Source organism: Callithrix jacchus, chromosome 1 (genome assembly GCF_049354715.1).
Source record: "Callithrix jacchus isolate 240 chromosome 1, calJac240_pri, whole genome shotgun sequence".
NCBI lineage: Eukaryota > Metazoa > Chordata > Mammalia > Primates > Cebidae > Callithrix > Callithrix jacchus.
This window is the reverse complement of record NC_133502.1, coordinates 186424164-186444369: the sequence shown is the minus strand read 5'-3', so window position 1 is coordinate 186444369 and position 20206 is coordinate 186424164. Positions and strand designations below refer to the sequence as shown.

The 20206-nt window shown below is 40.7% G+C and overlaps 1 protein-coding gene across 9 annotated transcripts in view; it reads right to left on the bottom strand.

The window, feature by feature from the left end:
- CACNA1B (calcium voltage-gated channel subunit alpha1 B) overlaps positions 1-20206 on the bottom strand; it is a 247612-nt gene that overhangs the window by 28304 nt on the left and 199102 nt on the right. For all 9 annotated transcript variants that reach the window (XR_008473837.2, XR_013520616.1, XM_054238484.2 and 6 more), the window contains one exon: positions 1530-1657. Coding sequence is in view for 7 of the 9 variants with exons in the window: in XM_054238484.2 (XP_054094459.1) it covers positions 1530-1657 (128 nt within the window). In the remaining 2 variants the exon portion in view is untranslated. The remainder of the gene's footprint in view (positions 1-1529; positions 1658-20206) is intronic.

The following is a 20206-nucleotide window of genomic DNA, read 5'->3' as shown; positions in this document are numbered from 1 at the left end:
CACATATACCATGAAACGCAGGCAACTCTATGTCTCTTCAGCACTGCATACAAATTGTATATTTCCAACTGAAATGAAAAATCCCACAGAGATGCTGTGGGCCTGGATGAGCCTTGATAGGAGAGGCCCCGTCAAGGGACCCCAATTCTGCCAGTGGCTCCAGACCTTACCCAGACTGGGAAGGGCCCTGTGCAGCACCTTCTGGTTCCTCACTGGGAGGGTGGGGGTGCCCAGGGGAGGCTGAGGATGGGGGCTGGGGAAGTCTAGACAGGCTCTCAGGCCTTTTGTGTCTGCGGAAGACTTCCCGGGCCGAGCTGCAAGTTTAAGCAAAACCAGGCAGAGCCCAGGAGCTCTGTTGGCAGCAAGACCTCACCACGAGGGGCCTGACCACATCATGCTGGCCCTCCTCCAGCAAGGGCGCCAGGGGCAGAGGAGTGTGAGGGGGCCTGGACAGGCTGGGAGGCGGAGAAAGAAGGCAGGCCTCTGTGGCAGCCGCGGTTCTTATCCCTCTGGGCGCAGGGAGTGGTGGATGTCTACGCACTCACTGAGAGCTGTTCATCACGGCCGTTTCCTGGGCACACACTGTGAGGAGGTGCTAGCAGGCCTCGTGGCCTTGCAGGGAGCAGCCCACAGTAGCCACTGCTTGAGGGAGTGAGTGAGCAAGAAAATGAGAAACGAGTGATGGGAGGAATGGACAAATGGAAAGATGGAGAAGCCATGCTGCCTGACCCGCCTTCCTTCCTGAATGAACTCTCAGCATGAGACAGAAGGTATGTCATGCTACACAGAACCCCCGGGAAACCTGGTCTCAAACAGCTTCACCTTCTGACCCAAACCATGCCCTTCATGCGACTCCTGTTCTGTCTGGAAAGGCACCACCTCTTGCCTTTGAAACAAGTAAACTTTCCATCATGACAGATGGCAGACAAAGGTCACACTAGGGCCTTCCTGGTAGCTCATCTGGTGTCAAAAATGTTAACCAAATACCCACTGTGTGCAGCCTGGATGGAGACACAGGAGTGCACGTTGGCTCCTGTCTCCAAGGGAAAGAGCAGGGGGAGACTCCTGAGTCCCTTAGGGAGAATGTTCTAAAACCCCACATCAAGTTTCACAAGAAAGCTATGACTGCTGCTTCCACACACTCTCCCACAAGCCCTCCACAAACCCTCACATGACAGGCCTTAGAAGAAGAGAGTAAACACCCACTCAGCAGAAGATTCGAGTCTCACAAACCCCTTGAAAACCTTCCACGACTCCAGGTATCTCCCAAGGAACTGAACTCAAAGTCTCAAAAGACCTTTATCACTTTATGCAGTCCAGGAGCTGCACAAAGGCACACAAGACAGAAAAGGGAGGCACCACTCAGAGCAGACACCAGTGCCGCTTGACATGGAGCAGGACAGATCCCAGGGTCCCATACGAAAACCTGAGGGGGTGCTCACTTAAAACATGTCCGAAGCCACCAGGCCCATCCCAAGATCTATGGGTATGAACCACCCAAGGACCACAGAGCACCAGGGCTCACTTACCACGCAGCTGGGTCGTACTCAGCCCAGACCCGGATGAACTCGTCCAAGTGGTGAGGACCTAGGATGGAAGAGTCCCGCGTAAGGTACTCAAAATTGTCCATGATCACAGCCACAAAGAGGTTCAACATCTGCAGGATAGGAAGGAGAACAGGTGACGTAGAGAGACCTCAACCTGCCTTCCCCCCAACCCCCCACCACTCTCCAGCGTGTGTGAAGCAAGCTTTCAGGATAGCAGGGGTCACTCAGATTTGACTGGCGCATGCCCAGACCTGCTCTCCCCATGGGACTTCCCAGAGTTCTGGATCCCACATGCTAGTGTCTCGCCCTAATTCAGGGCCTGGAGTCTCTTGTCCATGACCCGCCCTTTGTCTGTGATCACATTGTCTTTCCCTCTCAGACTGCCCTTTCATGAAAGTAGTGACTTGTGGTTAACAGTTTGGACTCTACAGGCCAACACTTTGGGTTCTTATTTTAAAATTTAACAGTTTGGACTCTACAGGCCAACACTTTGGGTTCTTATTTTAAAATTAAGTTTAAAATTCAAATAACATACAATTACCCATTTTAAAATGTACAATTCAGTGGCATTTAGCATATTCACAATATTGTGTAACCATCTCTCTGGTTTCAAAACTTTTTCATCATTCCAGAAGAATACTCCATACCCATTAGGTAATCATCACCCCAATTCCCATCCCCCTCAGTCCCCTGGCAACCACCAATCTCATTTCTGTTTCTATAGCTTTGTCTATTCTGGGTATTTCACATAAAAGGAATCACACAATATGATTTTATGTCTGGCTTCTTTCACTTAATGTTTTCGAGGTTCATCCATGTTGTAGTATGTGCTAGTACTTCAATTCTTTTTATGGCTGAATCATTTTCCATTGGTATACACCACATTGGTATCATTCATCCACTGATAGGCATTTGGGTTGTTTGTGCCTTTTGACTATTATGATTAATGTTGCCATAAACATTCATGTACAAGTTTCTGTGCAGATACATCTTTGCAATTCTCTTGGGCAAATACCTAGGAGTGAAATTACTGGGTCATATCATAATTCTATGATTCATTTTTTTAGGAACTGCCAAACTTCTTCCATAGCAGCTGGTGCATTTTACATTCCTACCAGTAATGTACAACAGTTCCTCCTCCTCCTCCACATCCTTGTCGACACTTGCTATTTTCAATTTTTAGAAAAATTATTGTTTTAGCTGTCATAGTGGATGCAAAGTGGTATCTCATTGTGGTTCTGATTTGCATTTCCTTAATGACCAAAGATGTTAAATATCTTTTCATGTGATTGTCTGACATTTGTATATCTTCTTTGGAGAAAGGTCGACTCTTATCCCTTGCTATTTAAAAAGTTGGGTTGTTTGGTTTTTTGTTGTTGAGGTGTAGGAGTTCTTTATATAGGCTGAATATTAACTCTTATTAAACATGTGATTTGCAAATATTTTCTACCATTTTGTTCTGTACACTATATTTCCACATATTTGATAATGTCCTTTGATGTACAAAAGTTTTAAATTTTGATGTAGTTCGATTTATCTATGTTTTTCTTTGGTTGCTCATGATTTGGTGTCAAGTCTAAGAATCCATTGCCAATTCTGAAGTCTTGAGAATTTACCCTGTATATATTCTTCTAACAGTTTCACAGTGTTTGCTCTTCTATTAGGTCTTTGATTGACTGAGATACTTTTGTATATTGAGGTAGTGGTCCAACCTCATTCTTTTACATATGAATATCCAGTTTTCTCCATATTATTTGTTGAAAAGATTATTCTCTCCCCCACTGAATTACCATGGAAAGAACAACAATTCTTTCCCCCTTGGCACTATTGTCAAAAGTCAATTGACCACAGATATTTGAGTTTATTTCTGGACTTTCTATTCTACTTAATTGACCTATGTATTTATCTTTATGCCAGTATCACATTGTTCTGACTACTGTAGCTTTCTAGTATGTTTTGAAATTGGGAAATGTGTTGTTGGAATTACTTTGCCAGTATTCTGTTGAGGATTTTTGCATCGATATTCATAAGGGCTATTAGTCTGCAGTTTTTTTTTTTCTTGTGGCATATTTGACCATGATAAATGGTAATTAATGCCTGCCTCACAGCATGTGTTAGGAAGCATTTTCTCCTCTTGTACTTTGGGGAAAGTCTGAGTGTTAATGTTTTTTTAATTTATCTATTTTTTAACTGTAGTAAAGATACATAACAAAAAATGTTGCATGTTAACAATTTTTTTTTAAACAGTCTCACTCTGTTGCCCAGGCTGGAATACAGTGGCACAATCTTGGCTCACTGCAACCTCTGCCTTCCAGGTTCAAGTGATTCTCCAACCTCAGCCTACCAAGTAGCTGGGATTACAATTACAAGCACATGCCACCACACCCAGCTAATTTTTGTATTTTTAGTAGAGATGGGGTTTTACTATGTTGGCTGGTCTTGAACTCCTGACCTCAGGTGATCTGCCTGCCTCAGCGTCCCAAAGTGCTGGGATTAGTCATAAGCCACCATGCCCAGCCCCATTTTAACAATTTTTTTTCTTTTCCTTTTTGTTAATTGTACTTTAGGTTCTGGGGTACATGTGCAGGTCATGTAGGGTTGTTGCACAAGTGCATACATAACCAGGTGGTTTGCTGCCTCCATTCCACCTTCATCTATATCCAGCATTTCTCCCCATGTTATCCCTCCCCACACTCTCCACCCCCTGCTGTTCCTCCCCTAGCCTCCCCACCAACTGCCCCCAGTGTGTGATGTTCCTCTCCCTGAGTCCAGTTGTTCTCATTGTTCAACACCCGCCTATCACTGAAAACATGTGGTGTCTGACTTTCTGTTCTTGTGTCAGTTTGCTGAGAATGACGGTTTCCAGATTCATCCAAGTCCCTACAAAGGACATGAACTCATCGTTTTTTATGGCTGCATAGTATTCCATGGCGTATATGTGCATTTTGGTTGGTTCCAGGACTTTGATGGGCATTTTGGTTGGTTCCAGGACTTTGCTATTGTACACAGCACCACAATGAACATATATGTGCATGTATCTTTATAATAGAACGATTTATGATCATTTGGGTATATACCCAGTAATGGGACTGCTGGGTCAAATGGAATTTCTATTTCTAGATCCTTAAGGAATCACCACACTGTCTCCCACAATGGTTGAACTAATTTACACTCCCATCAACAATATAAGAGTGTTCCTACTTCTCCACATCCTCTCTAGCATCTGTTGTCTCCAGATTTTTTAATGATCGCCATTCTAACTGGCGTGAGATGATACCTCAATGTAGTTTTGATTTGCATTTCTCTGATGACCAGTGATGATGAGCATTTTTTCATGTTTCTTGGCCTCATGTATGCCTTCTTTGTAAAGTGTCTGTTCATATCCTTTGTCCACTTTTGAACGGGTTTGTTTTTTTCTCGTAAATCTGGTTTAGTTCTTTGTAGATTCTAGATATTAGCCCTTTGTCAGATGGGTGGATTGCAAAAATTTTTTCCCATTCTGTTGGTTGTCAATTCACTCTAATGACTGTTTCTTTTGCAGTGCAGAAGCTGTGGAGTTTGATTAGGTCCCATTTGTCTATTGTGGCTTTTGTTGCCAATGCTTTTGGTGTTTTGGTCATGAAGTCCTTGCCTATGCCTATGTCCTGAATGGTTTTGCCTAAATTTTCTTCTAGGGTTTTTATGTTGTTAGGTCTTATGTTTAAGTCTTTAATCCATCTGGAGTTAATTTTAGTGTAAGGTGTCAGGAAGGGGTCCAGTTTCTGCTTTCTGCACATGGCTAGCCAGTTTTCCCAACACCATTTATTAAACAGGGAATCCTTTCCCCATTGCTTGTTTTTGTCAGGTGTTGCCTCCATGGCCTCTGTTCTGTTCCATTGGTCTATATCTCTGTTTTGGTACCAGTACCATGCCATTTTGATTACCGTAGCCTTGTAGCATAGTTTGAAGCCCGGTAGTGTGATGCCTCTGGCTTTGTTCTTTTTGCTTAGAATTGACTTGGCTATGCGGGCTCTCTTTTGCTTCCATATGAAGTTTAAGGTGGTTTTTTCCAGTTCTGTGAAGAAGGTCATTGGTAGCTTGATGGGGATAGTGTTGAATCTGTAAATTACTTTGGGCAGTATGGCCATTTTCATGATATTGATTCTTCCTAACCATGAGTCTAGAATATTTCTCTAACTGTTTGTGTCCTCTCTTATTTCGTTGAGCAGTGGTTTGTAGTTCTCCTTGAAGAGGTCCTTTACGTTCCTTGTTAGTTGTATTCCTAGGTATTTTATTCTCTTGGTAGCAACTGTGAATGGCAGTTCGTTCTTGATTTGGCTCCCTTTAAGTCTGTTATTGGTGTATAGGAATGCTTGTGATTTTTGCATCATTTTATTTTTTGAGACAGAGAGTCTCACTTTGTCGCCTAAGCTGAAGTGCAGTGGCGTGACCTCAGCTCACTGCAACCTCTACCTCTGTGTTCAAGGGATTCTTGTGCCTCAGCCTCCTGAGTAGCTGGGATTAAAGGTGTGCACCACCACACCTGGCTGATTTTTGTACTTTTAGTAGAGATGGGGTTTCACCATGTTGGCCAGGCTAGTCTCAAACTCCTGGCCTCAAGTGATCTGTGCCTGCCTCAGACTCCCAAAGTGCTGGGATTACAGGCCTGAGCCACTGTACTGGGCCTATTTTCTTTTCTCTTCTTCTCCTTCCTCCTCCTCTTGTTCTTCTTCCTTATTCTCCTCCTCCCTTCCTTCTTTTTTTTTGAGACAGAGTCTCAATCTGCAGCCCAGGCATGACCTTGGCTCACTGCAACTTCTGTCTCCCAGCATCAAGTGATTCTCACACCTCAGCCTCCCGAGTAGCTGGAATTACAGGCATGCAGCACCATGCCAAGCTAATTTTTGTATTTGGTAGAGACAGGGTTTTGCCATATTGGCCAGGCTGGTCTTGAACTCCTGAGCTTAAGTGATCCACCCACCTCAGCCTCCCAAAGTGTTGAGATTACAGGCATGAGCCACTGCACCTGGCCTATTTTCTTTTCTTTTTCTGTCTTTTTTTCTTTAGTAATAGCAATTCCACTGGGTGTGAAATGGTATTTCGCTGTGGTTTCGATTTGCATTTCCCTAATTATTAGTGATGTTGAATATCTTTGCATGTGCTTATTGGTCATTTTATTTGGAGAAAGGGATATTAATCACTTATCAGATGAATAGTTTGCAAATATTTTCTCTGATTCTGCAAGTTGTCTCAGGACTGTGTTGATTATTTCATTGACTGTGCAGAAGCTTTTTACTTATTCAATTTCTTTTTTAAAAAATTCAATTCCTTTGCCCATTTCTTTCTTAAAATTTTTTCTTTTGCTTTCATTATTATTTTTTAATTGACATGCAATAATTATAAATATTTATGAGGTACAGTGTGATATTTTGATACATGTATACAAATGCGTAACGATAAAATCACAGTAATTAGCATATCTATCACCTCAAACACTTATCATTTCTGTGTTGAGGCATTCAAAATTTGCTCTCCTATTTGAAAATATTCATCAAATTATTGTTAATTATAGTCACCCTACAGTGATATAGAAAACTAAAACTTATTTCACCTGTCTAGCTGTACTTTTATATCTGTTCACCAACTTTTGGCTATTCCCCCATCCTCCTAACCTTCCCTGCCTCTAGTAACCACTATTCCACTCTCTACTTCTATGAGAGCAATTTTATTTAGCTTCTACATATGAGTGAGAATATGCGACATTTATCTTTCTGTGCCTGACTTATTTACCTTAACATAATAACCTCCAAGCTTGCCATGTTGCCACAAACAGCAGAATTTCAATCTTTTTATGGCTAAATGGTATTCCATTGTGTATACATAAAATACTTTAAAAATCCACTCACGTGTGAACACTTAAGTTGATTCCATATCTTGGCTATATCTTGAATAGTATGGCAATAAACATGAGACCACAGACATTTCTTTGACATACTGATTTCCTTCTGTTTGGATATATACCCAATAGTGGAATTGCTAGATCACACAGTAGTTCTATTTTTAGTTTTCTGAGGAGCCTTCCTCTGAAAATCCTCACAAGCGTTTGGTATTTTTTTGTTTTTGATAACAGCCATTCTAACTGGGGTGAGATGATATCTCACTGTGGTTTTGACTTGCATTTTCCTGATGTTTAGAGATGTTGAGCACTTTTTCATATACTGGCTGACCATTTGTATATCTTCTTCTGAGAGATGTCTATTCAGCTCATTTGCCCATTTATTTATCTGATTTTTTTTCCTGATGAATTGAGTTCCTTGTATATTCTAGCTATTAATCACTTGTCAGATAAATAGTTTGCAAATATTTTCTCTGATTCTACAAGTTGTCCTGACACTCTGCTGATTGTGTCATCAGCTGTGCTGAAGCTTTTTACTGAAATGAAATCCCATTTATTTGTGCTTTTGTTGCCTGTGCTCTTCAGGTCTTTTCCATACAATTTTTGCCCAGACCAATGTCCTGAAGTCTTTTCCCCGTATTTTCTTCTAGTGGCTTCATGGTTTTGAGTCTTACATTTAAGTCTTTCATTCATTTTGAGTTGGCTTTTGTATATGGTGAGAGATAGGGGTTGAGTTGCATTTTTCTGCATATGGAAATCCAGTTTCCCCACCCTCATTTATTGAAGAGACTGTCCTGCTCCAATAAATGTTCTTGGTGCTTTTGTTGAAAATCAGTTGGCTATAAATACAAAGACTTATTTCTGAGTTCTCTGTTCTGTTCCATTGATCTGTTTCTGTTTTTATGCCAGTACCATGCTGTTTTCAAGTTTGGTAGTGTGATGCCTCCAGCTTTGTTCTTTTGCTCAAGATTATGTAAGCTATCCTGGGCCTTTCATGGGTCTGTATGAATTTTAGGGTTGCTTTTGTATTTCTGTGAAGAATGTCATTGTATTTTGATAGGGATTGGATTAAATCTATATGGTCTGTTTACAATATTAAATCTTCCAATCCATGAGCATCAGATGCCTTTCTGTTTTTTGTGGGTCCTCTTCAGTAACTTTCATCAATGTTTTATAGTTTTTGTTGTAGAGATCTTTCACTTCCTTAGTTATTTCTTTTGTAGCTATTGTAAATGAGACTGATTACTTTTTCTGCGAGTTTGTGGCTGGTATACAGACACACTACTGATTTTTGTATATTGATTTTACTAAATTACTTTATAAGTTCTAAGAGTTTTTTTGGTGGAGCTTTTAGGGTTTTCTATATATAAGACCATGTTATCTGCAAACAGGAACAACTTGATTTCTCTCTTTCCAATTTGGATGCCCTTTATTTTTTTTCCTCTTACAGAACTGCTCTGGCTAGAACTTCCAGTACTATGTTGAATAAAAGTGGTGAAAGTGGGTATCCTTTCTTGTTCTAGATCTTTTCCACATTCAGTGTGATGTTGGCTGTGGGTTTGTCATATACAGCATTTATTGTGTTGAGGTATCTTCCAACCTAACTTGTTGACTTTTCATTATGAAGAGATGCTAAATTTTATCAAATGCTTTTTCTGTGTCTATTGAGATGATGATATTGTTTTTGTCCTTCATTCTGCAGATGTGATGTATTATGTTGATTACTCATTTACTTATGTTGAACCATCATTACTTTCCAGGAATAAATCCTGTTTTATCACACTCAATTAAAATGTGCTGCTGGATTCTGTTACTACTAATTACTATAAAACTAATTTTCTTGAGAATTTTTGCATCTATGATCATCAGGAATAAATTGGCCTATAGTTTTCTTTTTCTTTCTGGTGTTTTTTGTTCATTTTTGTTTCTGTTTCTGCTGTGTCCTGGTTTTCATATTAGGGTAATGCTAGTCTTGTAGAATGAGTTTAGAATAATTCTCCCTTTTCGATTTTCTGGAAGAGTTTTAGAAAACTGGTATTAGTTCTTCTTTAAATGTTTGGCAGAATTCTCTGTTGAAACATCCTGGGCTTTTCTTTGATGGGAGATTATTAATTACAGATTCAATCTCATTACAGTAATTGGTCTGTTCAGGTTTTCTTTTCCTCTTGGTTTAATCTTGGTAGATTCCATATATCCAGGAATTTATCCATTTCCATTAGGTTTTCTTTTTTCTTTTTTGTCTTTTTTTTTATATTTTTATTGCATTTTAGGTTTGGGGGTACATGTGCAGAACATGCAAGATAGTTGCATAGGTACACACGTGGCAGTGTGTTTTGCTGCCTTCCTCCCCTTCACCCACATTTGGCATTTCTCCCCATGCTATCCCTCCCCAGCTCCCCCCATACCCGCTGTCCCTCCCCTATTCCCCCCAATAGACCCCAGTGTATAGTGCTCCCTCCCCTTTGTCCATGTATTCTCACTGTTCATCACCCACCTATGAGAATTTCATTTTCTGTTCTTGTGTCAGTTTGCTGAGAATGATGTTCTCCAGATTGATCCATGTCCCTACAAAGGACACAAACTCATCATTTTTGATTGCTGCATAATATTCCATGGTGTATATGTGCCACATTTTCCCAATCCAGTCTATCATCGATGGGCATTTGGGTTGCTTCCAGGTCTTTGCTATTGTAAACGTGCTGCAATGAACATTCGTGTGCATGTGTCCTTATGGTAGACCGATTTATAATCCTTTGGATATATACCCAGTAATGGGATTGCTGGGTCAAATGGAATTTCTGTTTCTAGGTCCTTGAGTAATCGTCACACTGTCTTCCACAATGGTTGAACTAATTTACACTCCCACCAGCAGTGTAAAGTGTTCCTATTTCTCCACATCCTCTCCAACATTTGTTGTCTCCAGATTTTTTAGTGATCGCCATTCTAATTGGCGTGAGATGGTATCTCAATGTAGTTTTGATTTGCATCTCTCTAATGACCAGTTATGATGAGCATTTTTTCATATGTTTGTCGGCCTCATATATGTCTTCTTTTCTAAAGTGACTGTTCATATCCTTTGCCCACTTTTGAATGGGCTTGTTTGTTTTCTTCTTGTAAATCTGTTTGAGTTCTTTATAAATTCTGGATATCAGCCCTTTGTCATATGGGTAAACTGCAAAAATTTTTTCCCATTCTGTTGGTTGCCGATTCACTCTAGTGACTGTTTCTTTTGCTGTGCAGAAGCTGTGGAGTTTGATTAGGTCCCATTTGTCTATTTTGGCTTTTGTTGCCAATGCTTTTGGTGTTTTGTTCATGAAGTCCTTGCCTACTCCTATGTCCTGAATGATTTTGCCTAGATTTTCTTCTAGGGTTTTTATGATGTTAGGTCTTATGTTTAAGTCTTTAATCCATCTGGAGTTAATTTTAGTGTAAGGTGTCAGGAAGGGGTCCAGTTTCTGCTTTCTGCACATGGCTAGCCAGTTTTCCCAACACCATTTATTAAACAGGGAGTCCTTTCCCCATTGCTTGTTTTTGTCAGGTTTATCAAAGATTGTATGGTTGTAGATATGCTGTGTTGCCTCCAATGCCTCTGTTCTGTTCCATTGGTCTATATCTCTGTTTTGGTACCAGTATCATGCTGTTTTGATTACTGTAGCCTTGTAGTATAGTTTGAAGTCCAGTAGTGTGATGCCTCCTGCTGTGTTCTTTTTGCTTAGAATTGACTTGGCTATGCAGGCTTTCTTTTGGTTCCATATGAAGTTCAAGGTGGTTTTTTCCAGTTCTGTGTAGAAAGTCAATGGTAGCTTGATGGGAATAGCGTTGAGTCTGTAAATCACTTTGGGCAGTATAGCCATTTTCAAGATATTGATTCTTCCTAACCATGAACATGGAGTGTTTCTCCATCTGTTTGTGTCCTCTCTTATTTCACTGAGCAGTGGTTTGTAGTTTTCCTTGAAGAGGTCCCTTACGTTCCTTGTAACTTGTATTCCTAGGTATTTTATTCTCTTTGTAGCAATTGTGAATGGCAGTTCATTCTTGATTTGGCTCTCTTTAAGTCTGTTATTGGTGTATAGCAATACACCAATTGTGTATTTTTGCACATTGATTTTATATCCTGAGACTTTGCTGAAGTTGCTGATCAGTTTCAGGAGTTTTGGGGCTGAGATGATGGGGTCTTCTAGATATACTATCATGTCATCTGCAAATAGAGACAATTTGGCTTCGTCCTTTCCTATTTGAATACCCTTTATTTCTTTTTCTTGCCTGATTGCTGTGGCTAGAACTTCCAGTACTATATTGAATAGGAGTAGTAAGAGAGGGCATCCTTGTCTAGTGCCAGATTTCAAAGGGAATGCTTCCAGTTTTTGCCCATTCAGTATGATATTCGATGCTGGTTTGTCGTAAATAGCTTTTATTATTTTGAGATACATTCCATCAATACCGAGTTTATTGAGGGTTTTTAGCATAAAGATCTGTTGAATTTTGTCAAAGGCCTTCTGTGTGTCAATTGAGATAATCATGTGGTTTTTGTTTTTGGTTCTGTTTATGTGATAAATTACGTTTATAGACTTGTGTATGTTGAACCAGCCTTGCATCCCCAGGATGAATCCTACTTGATCATGATGGATAAGCTTTTTGATGTGCTGTTGCAATTGGCTTGCCAGTATTTTATTGAAGATTTTTGCATCTATGTTCATCATGGATATTGGCCTGAAGTTTTCTTTTCTTGTTCAGTCTCTGCCGGGTTTTGGTATCAGGATGATGTTGGTCTCATAAAATGATTTGGGAAGGATCCCTCTTTTTGGATTCTTTGGAATAGTTTCAGAAGGAATGGTACCAGCTCCTCTTTGTGTGTCTGGTAGAATTTGGCTGTGAACCCATCTGGACCTGAGCTTTTTTGTGTGGTAGGCTCTTAACTGCTGCCTCAACTTCAGACCTTGTTATTAGTCTATTCACAGTTTTGGCTTCCTCCTGGTTTAGGCTTGAGAGGACACAAGTGTCCAGAAATTTATCCATTTCTTCCAGGTTTACTAGTTTATGCGCATAGAGTTGTTTGTAATATTCTCTGATGATGGTTTGAATTTCTGTGGAATCTGTGGTGATTTCCCCTTTATCGTTTTTTATTGCATCTATTGGGTTATTCTCTCTTTTCTTTTTTATCAATCTGGCTAGTGGTCTGTCTATTTTGTTGATCTTTTCAAAAAACCAGGTCTTGGATTTATTGATTGTTTGAAGCATTTTTCGTGTCTCTATCTCCTTCAGTTCTGCTCTGATCTTAGTTATTTCTTGTCTTCTGCTATGTTTTGAGTTTTTTTGATCTTGCTCCTCTAGCTCTTTCAATTTTGATGATAGGGTGTTAATTTTGGATCTCTCCACTCTTCTCATGTGGGCACTTATTGCTATATATTTTCTTCTAGAGACTGCTTTAAATGTGTCCCAGAGATTCTGGTATCTTGTGTCTTCATTCTCACTGGTTTCGAAGAACTTCTTTATTTCTGCCTTCATTTCATTGTTTATCCAGTCAACATTCAAGAGCCAGTTGTTCGGTTTCCATGAAGCTGTGCGATTCTGAGTTAGTTTCTGAATTCTGAGTTCTAACTTGATTGCGCTATGGTCTGAGAGACTGTTTGTTATGATTTCAGTTGTTTTGCATTTGCTGAGGAGTGATTTACTTCCAATTATGTGGTCAATTTTAGAGTAGGTGTGATGTGGTGCTAAGAAGAATGTATATTCTGTGGATTTGGGGTGGAGAGTTCTGTAAATGTCTATCAGGTTTGCTTGCTCCAGGTCTGGGTTCAAGCCCTGGATATCCTTGTTAATTTTCTGTCTGTTTGATCTGTCTAGTATTGACAGTGGAGTGTTAAAGTCTCCCACTATTATTGTGTGGGAGTCTAAGTCTCTTTGTAAGTCATTAAGAACTTGCCTTATGTATCTGGGTGCTCCTGTATTGGGTCCATATATATTTAGGATCGGTAGCTCTTCTTCTTGTATCAATCCTTTTACCATTATGTAATGTCCTTCTTTGTCTCTTTTAATCTTTGTTGCTTTAAAGTCTATTTTATCAGAGACGAGAATTGCAACTCCTGCTTTTTTTTTTTTTTGCTCTCCATTTGCTTGGTAAATCTTCCTCCATCCCTTTATTTTGAGCCTTTGTGTATCCTTGCATGTGAGATGGGTTTCCTGGATACAGCACACCGATGGTTTTTGGCTTTTTATCCAATTTGTCAGTCTGTGTCTTTTGATTGGTGCATTTAGCCCATTTACATTTAGGGCTAATATTGTTATGTGTGAATTTGATACTGCCATTTTGATGCTAGCTGGCTGTTTTGCCCGTTAGTGGTTGCAGATTCTTCATTTTGTTGATGCTCTTTAGCATTTGGTATGTTTTTGGAATGGCTGGTACTGGTCGTTCCTTTCCATGTGTAGTGCCTCTTTCAGGAGCTCTTGTAAAGCAGGCCTGGTGGTGACAAAATCTCTGAGTACTTGCTTGTTTGCAAAGGATTTTATTTTTCCTTCACTTATGAAGCTCAGTTTGGCTGGATATGAAATTCTGGGTTGAAAGTTCTTTTCTTTAAGGATGTTGAATATTGGCCCCACTCTCTTCTGGCTGGTAGGGTTTCTGCCGAGAGATCTGCTGTGAGTCTGATGGGCTTCCCTTTGTGGGTGACCTGACCTTTCTCTCTGGCTGCCCTTAGCATTTTCTCCTTATTTCAACCCTGGTGAATCTGACGATTATGTGTCTTGGGGTTGCTCTTCTTGCGGAATATCTTTATGGTGTTCTCTGTATTTCCTGGACTTGAATATTGGCCTGCCTTGCTAGATTGGGAAAATTTTCCTGGATAATATCCTGAAGAGTATTTTCCAGCTTGGATTCGTTCTCTTCATCACATTCTGGTACACCTATCAAACGTAGGTTAGGTCTCTTCACATAGTCCCACATTTCTTGGAGACTTCGTTCATTCTTTTTTGTGCTTTTTTCTCTAATCTTGGCTTCTTGTTTTATTTCATTGAGTTGATCTTTGACTTCTGATATCCTTTCTTCTGCTTGGTCAATTCAGCTGTTGAAACTTGTGCATGCTTCGTGAAGTTCTCGTGTTGTATTTTTCAGCTCCTTTAATTCACTCATATTCCTATCTAAGTTGTTCATTCTTGTTATCATTTCCTCAAATCTTTCTTCAAATCTTTTTTCAAGGTTCTTAGTTTCTTTGCATTGATTTAGAACATGTTCTTTTAGCTCACGGAAGTTTCTCATTACCCACCTTCTGAAGTCTGATTCCGTTATTTCATCACACTCATTCTCCGTCCAGCTTTGTTCCCTTGCTGGTGAGGAGTTTTAGTCCTTTGTAGGAGGCGAGGTGTTCTAGTTTCGGGTGTTTTCCTCCTTTTTGCGCTAGTTTCCTCCCATCTTTGTGGATTTATCCACCTGTCTTCTGAGTGGTTGCTGATTTTCTGATTGGGTCTCTGAGTGGACGTCCAGATTGTTGATGATGAAGTATTTCTGTTTCTTAGTTTTCCTTCTAACAGTCTGGCCCCACTGCTGTAGGACTGCTGAGGTCCACTCCAGGCCCTGCTTGCCTGGGGAACTCCTGTAGCAGCTGTGGAACCATGAGGGTTGCTACCAGATTCTTCTTCTGCTATCTTTGTCCCTGAATGACACCCGCCAAATGTCAGTCTGATCAGTCCTTTGTGAGGTGACTCTTTGGATATAAGGGGGTCAGGGAGCTGCTTGAGGAAACAGTCTGTACTTTACAGGAGGTCTAGTGCTGAGCTGTGAGCTCCATTGTTCATTCAGGGCTGCTAGGCAGGTACGTTTAAGTCTGCTGCAGCAGAACTCATAAAGCCCCTTTTTTTTCCTTAGGTGCTCTGTCCCGGGGAGTTATGGCTTTATTAATGAGTATCTGTTGCACTTTCCTGCCCAGCGAGGGGGCAGTGTAGTCACTGCCTGCCTGTAGTGGCTATTATGAGCTGCCGTGGGCTCTGCCCTGCTGTCGTGGGCCCCACCCTGCTGCCATGTGTAATTCCCTGTAGTCCTGTTTATATAGGTGTGGTTAGAACTGCAGTGGCGATGGTGGCCTGACTCTGTAGTGGCAGACTCTCTCTGTTATGGCAGGTTGCCTCGGCAATGGCAGGCTGCAACGTCTGAGTACCTCCATAGGGGTCGCGTGCCTCAGTAGTGGTGGACGCCCCTCCCCCACCGAGCTGCACTGTCCTTGGTTCAGCTGTGCTTGCCGTAAAACTCTCAACCCCGAGCGTTTCCAATTGTTGTTTTGTTTTTTTTGGGGGGGGGTGGTGGGACCTGCCGAGCCTGATCAGCTGGCTCCCTGCCTCAGAGCCCTTTTTTCTTTTTTTTTTTTTTAAGTTGAATGGTTGACTCTCTCCCAGGTGTTCCAGTCGCCTGCTGCAAGGGTACCAGGATCTGTGTGATTTCCCATGCAGCGACCCCCTGCACCAGCTCAAACCATGTTGCTGCCTGGGAGTCTCCTGGCCTGGCTTTCTGTTTAACTCCTGTTTAATCAGATGAATGTGCTAATCTGCCTTCCGAAATCTCCAATTGCCGGTTTAACAGGGCAACCAAACCAGTGTATTTTGTACGGAGTGTCACTGTGCTGCAGCCTCAACCCAAACAGCCACGGTGGCCCAAACTGCCGTGCTGGTGACCCGTGGGGCTCTTACACCTGGGAATCTCCCAGTCTGTGGACAATAAAGATCCGTATGGAAATGTGGCATGCACTCACCCTCTGCAGATTCACTGGAAGCTGCAATCCTGAGTTGGTCCTACAGCACCATCTTCCCTCTTCTCAAATTCCATTAGGTTTTCTAATGTGTTGGTGTATAGTTGTTCATAATAGTCACTAATGATCCTTTGCATTTCTATGGTATTAGTTGTAATGTCTCCTTTTTTACTTCTGAATTATCTGTGTCTTTTCTTGCTTAGTCTAGCTAATGGTTTGTCAATTTTGTTTACCTTTTCAAAACTTCCCCCCCCCCGTTTTTTTTGTTTTTTTTTTTTGAGACAGAGTCTGCCTCTGTTGTCCAGGCTGGAGTGCAGTGGTGTAATCCTGGCTCACTGCAACCTCTGCCTCCTGAGTTCAAGCAATCCTCCTGCCTCAGCCTCCTAAGTAGGTGGGATTACAGGTGCCTACCACTATGCCTGGCTAAGTTTTGTACTTTTAGTACAGACAAGGTTTCACCATGTTGGCCAGGATGGTCTTGAACTCCTGACCTCAAGTGATTCACCTCAGCCTCCCAAAATGCTACGATTACAGGTGTGAGCCACTGTGCCTGGCTGCATTTTTATTTTACTGATCTTTTCTAATGTTTTCATCTCAATTTTGTTTCTTTCTGCTCTGATCTTTATTATTTCTGTTCTTCTACTAATTTTTGGCCTGGTTTGGGTTTTATTCCTAGTTCTTTGAGATGTGGCATTAAATCATTTGAAATCTTTCTGTTTTTTTATTTTTACTTTTTTGAGACAGAGTCTTACTCCGTGGGGCCCAGGCTGGAGGAGTGCAGTGGCACAATCTTGGCTCACTGCAACCTCCACTTCTAGGGTTCCACCGAATCTCCTGCCTCAGCCTCCAAAGTAGCTGGGACTACAGGCATGTGCCACCATGCTCAACTAAATTTTGCATTTTTTAGTAGAGATGGGTTTCACCATATTGGCTAGGCTGGTCTTGAACTCCTGGCCTCATGATTCACCTGCCTTGGCCTCCCAAAATGCTGGAGTTACAGTCGTAAGCCACCACACCCAGCCTCTTTCTGTGTTTTTCATGTAGGCTTTCATTGCTATAAATTTCCCATTTCATACTGCTTTTGCCGTATCCCCTAAGTTTTGACATGTTGTATTTCTTCCCCACCTACCCCCCTCCCCTGGAGGCAGTTATCATGACATCTGCTTCTATTTTTATTTTTATTTTTATTTTTATTTTCTTTCCTTCCTTCTTTCCTTCCTTCCTTCCTTCCTTCCTTCCTTCCTTCCTTCCTTCCTTCCTTCCTTCCCTCCCTCCCTCCCCTTCCTTCCTTCCTTTTTCTTCTTTTTCTTTCTTTTCTCTCTCTCTCTCTTTCTCTTTTTCTTTCTTTTTCTTTCTTTCTGACAGAGTCTCGCTTGGTTGCCCAGAATGAAGTGCAGTGGTGCAATCTCAGCTTACTGCAACCTCCGCCTCCCAGGTTCAAGTGATTCTCCTGCCTCAGCCACCCCAGGAGATGGGATCACAGCACCCGCCTCCCAGGTTCAAGTGATTCTTCTGCCTCAGCCACCCGAGGAGATGGGATCACAGCACCTGCCACCATGCCTGGCTAATTTTTATGTTTTAAGTAGAGATGGGGTTTCACCATGTTAGCCAGGCTGGTCTCAAACTCCTGACCTCAAATGATACACTTATTTGCCTCAGCCTCCCAAAGTGCTGGGATTATAGGCATGAGCTACTATGCCAGGTCAAATTGTAAAATTTCCTTCTTAATTTCTTCATTGGCCCATCTGTCATTCAGGAGAATGTTAATTTTCATGGATTTGTACAATTTCAAAAGTTCCTCTTGTTATTGATTTCATTTTATTCCATTTTAGTTAGAAAAAAATACTTGATACAATTTCAATTCTTTTACATTTGTAGAGACTTGTTTTGTGACCAAACATGTGATCTATCCTGGATAATTTTCCATGTGATGATGAAGATAATGTGTACCATGCAATGGCTGGATAAAAAGTTCTGGAAATGTCTGTTAGGTCAACTTGGAATAAAAGGCAGTTTAAATCTCATGTGGGTTTTTTGTTGTTGATTATTTTGTCTAGATGATCTGTTCAATGCTGAGTATGGGGTACTGAAATCCCCAGATGACACTGTACTGGAATCTCTCTCTCTTTTTAGATCTAATAATATTTGTTTTGTATATCTGGGTGCTCTACTGTTGGGTACATATATATTGACAATTATTGTATTTTCTTGATAAATTGATTCCTTTACTATTATATAATGACATTCCTTGCCTTAAAAATTTTTTTCTTAAAGAGATGGGGTCTTGGTATGCTGCCCAAGCTGGAGTGTAAAGTGGCTAGTCACAGGTATAATCACAGCACACTACAGTCCTGAACTCCCGGACTCAAGCAATCTTTCCACCTTAACCTCCCAAGTAGCTGGGATTACAAGTATACACCACCACACTGGGCTTCTTTTCAGAGTTTTTGACTTAAAGTCTGCTTTGTCTCATATAAGTATAGCACTCCTGCTCACTTTGGTTTCTGTTCATGTAGAATATGTTTTTCATCCCTTTACTTTCACTCTATATGTGTCTTTATAGGTGATGTGAGCTTCTTGTAGGCAGCATATAGTTGGGTCATTTTAAAAAATCTATTCAGCCAGTTTATATCTTTTAAGTGAGGGAATTTAATCCATTTATATTTAAGGTTATGATTTATAGGTAGGACTTACTCCTGTCATTTTGTTAACTGTTTTCTGTTTTGTTATCCTTTGTTCCTTTCTTCCTCTCATTATTTGTCATTATAGTTTAGTGGTTTTCTGTAATAATAAGGTTTGATTATTTTCTTTCTCTTTTGTGAAAGTCACTCTACCAGCGAGTTTTATATTTTTGTGTGTTTTCATGATAGTAATTATGTTTTTGCTTCCAGATGTAGGACTCCCTTGTGTATTTCTTGTAAGACTTGTATAGTGGTGATGAATTCCCTCACTTCTTGCTTTTCTGGCAAAGACTGTATTTCTCCCTCATTTCTGAAGGATAGATTTGCTGGGTATAGTATTCTTGACTAACAGTTATTTCACACACACACCCCTTTTACCACTTTGAATATATCCTCCCATTCTCTCCTGGTCTGCAAAGTTTCTGCAGACAAATCTGCTGTCAGTCTAATGGGGGATTCTGTTATATATGACTTGATGCTTTTCTCCTGCTGTTTTTAGAATTTTCTATTCTCTTTGAATTTTGAGAATTTGATCATAACACATCTTGGGGAAAACCCTTTTGGTTGAATCTATTTGAGGACTTTTGAGCTTCTTGGATTTAAATGTCCAGAATCTCCCTCTCCCCAGACTGGAATTTTTCAGCTATTATTTCACTGAAAGGTTTTCTTTATTTTTGTTGAGACAGAGTCTCACACTGTTGCCCAGGCTGTAGTGCAGTGGCGTGACCTCATCTCACTGCAATCTCTGCCTTCTGGATTCAAGCAATTCTCCTGCTTCAGCCTTCTGAGTAGCTGGGACTACAGATGTGTGCCACCATGCCCAGCTAATTTTTTTGTATTTTTAGTAGAGAAGGGGTTTCCCCACGTTGGCCAGGATGGTCTCAATCTCCTGACCCCGTGATCCGCCTGCCTCGGCCTCCCAAAGTGCTGGGATTACAGGCATGAGCCACCACGCCCAGTCTTACTAAAAGGTTTTCTATACCTTTTTGCTTATCTTTTCCTTGTAAACACTCATAAAATAAATATTTTTTTGCTTAATGGTGCTCTATAATTCTTGAAGGCTTTTCTTCACTCTTTTTCATTATTTCTTCGTTTTCCCTCTGACTAGTTTCAAATGACCTATCTTCAAGTTCAGAGATTTATTTTTTCTTCTGCTTGATCAGATTCACTGTTGAAGTTCTCTGTTGCTAGTTTTTTATTTTTAATTTCATTCATTGAATTTGTCAGCTGCAGGATTTCTGCCTGGTTCTTTCTTATGATTCCTATCTCTTTGTTGAATTTTTCATTCATATGGTGAACTATGTTCCTGATTTCATTACATTGTCTATCTGTATTTTCTTATATCTTGTACTTTTTTAAGAACATTATTTT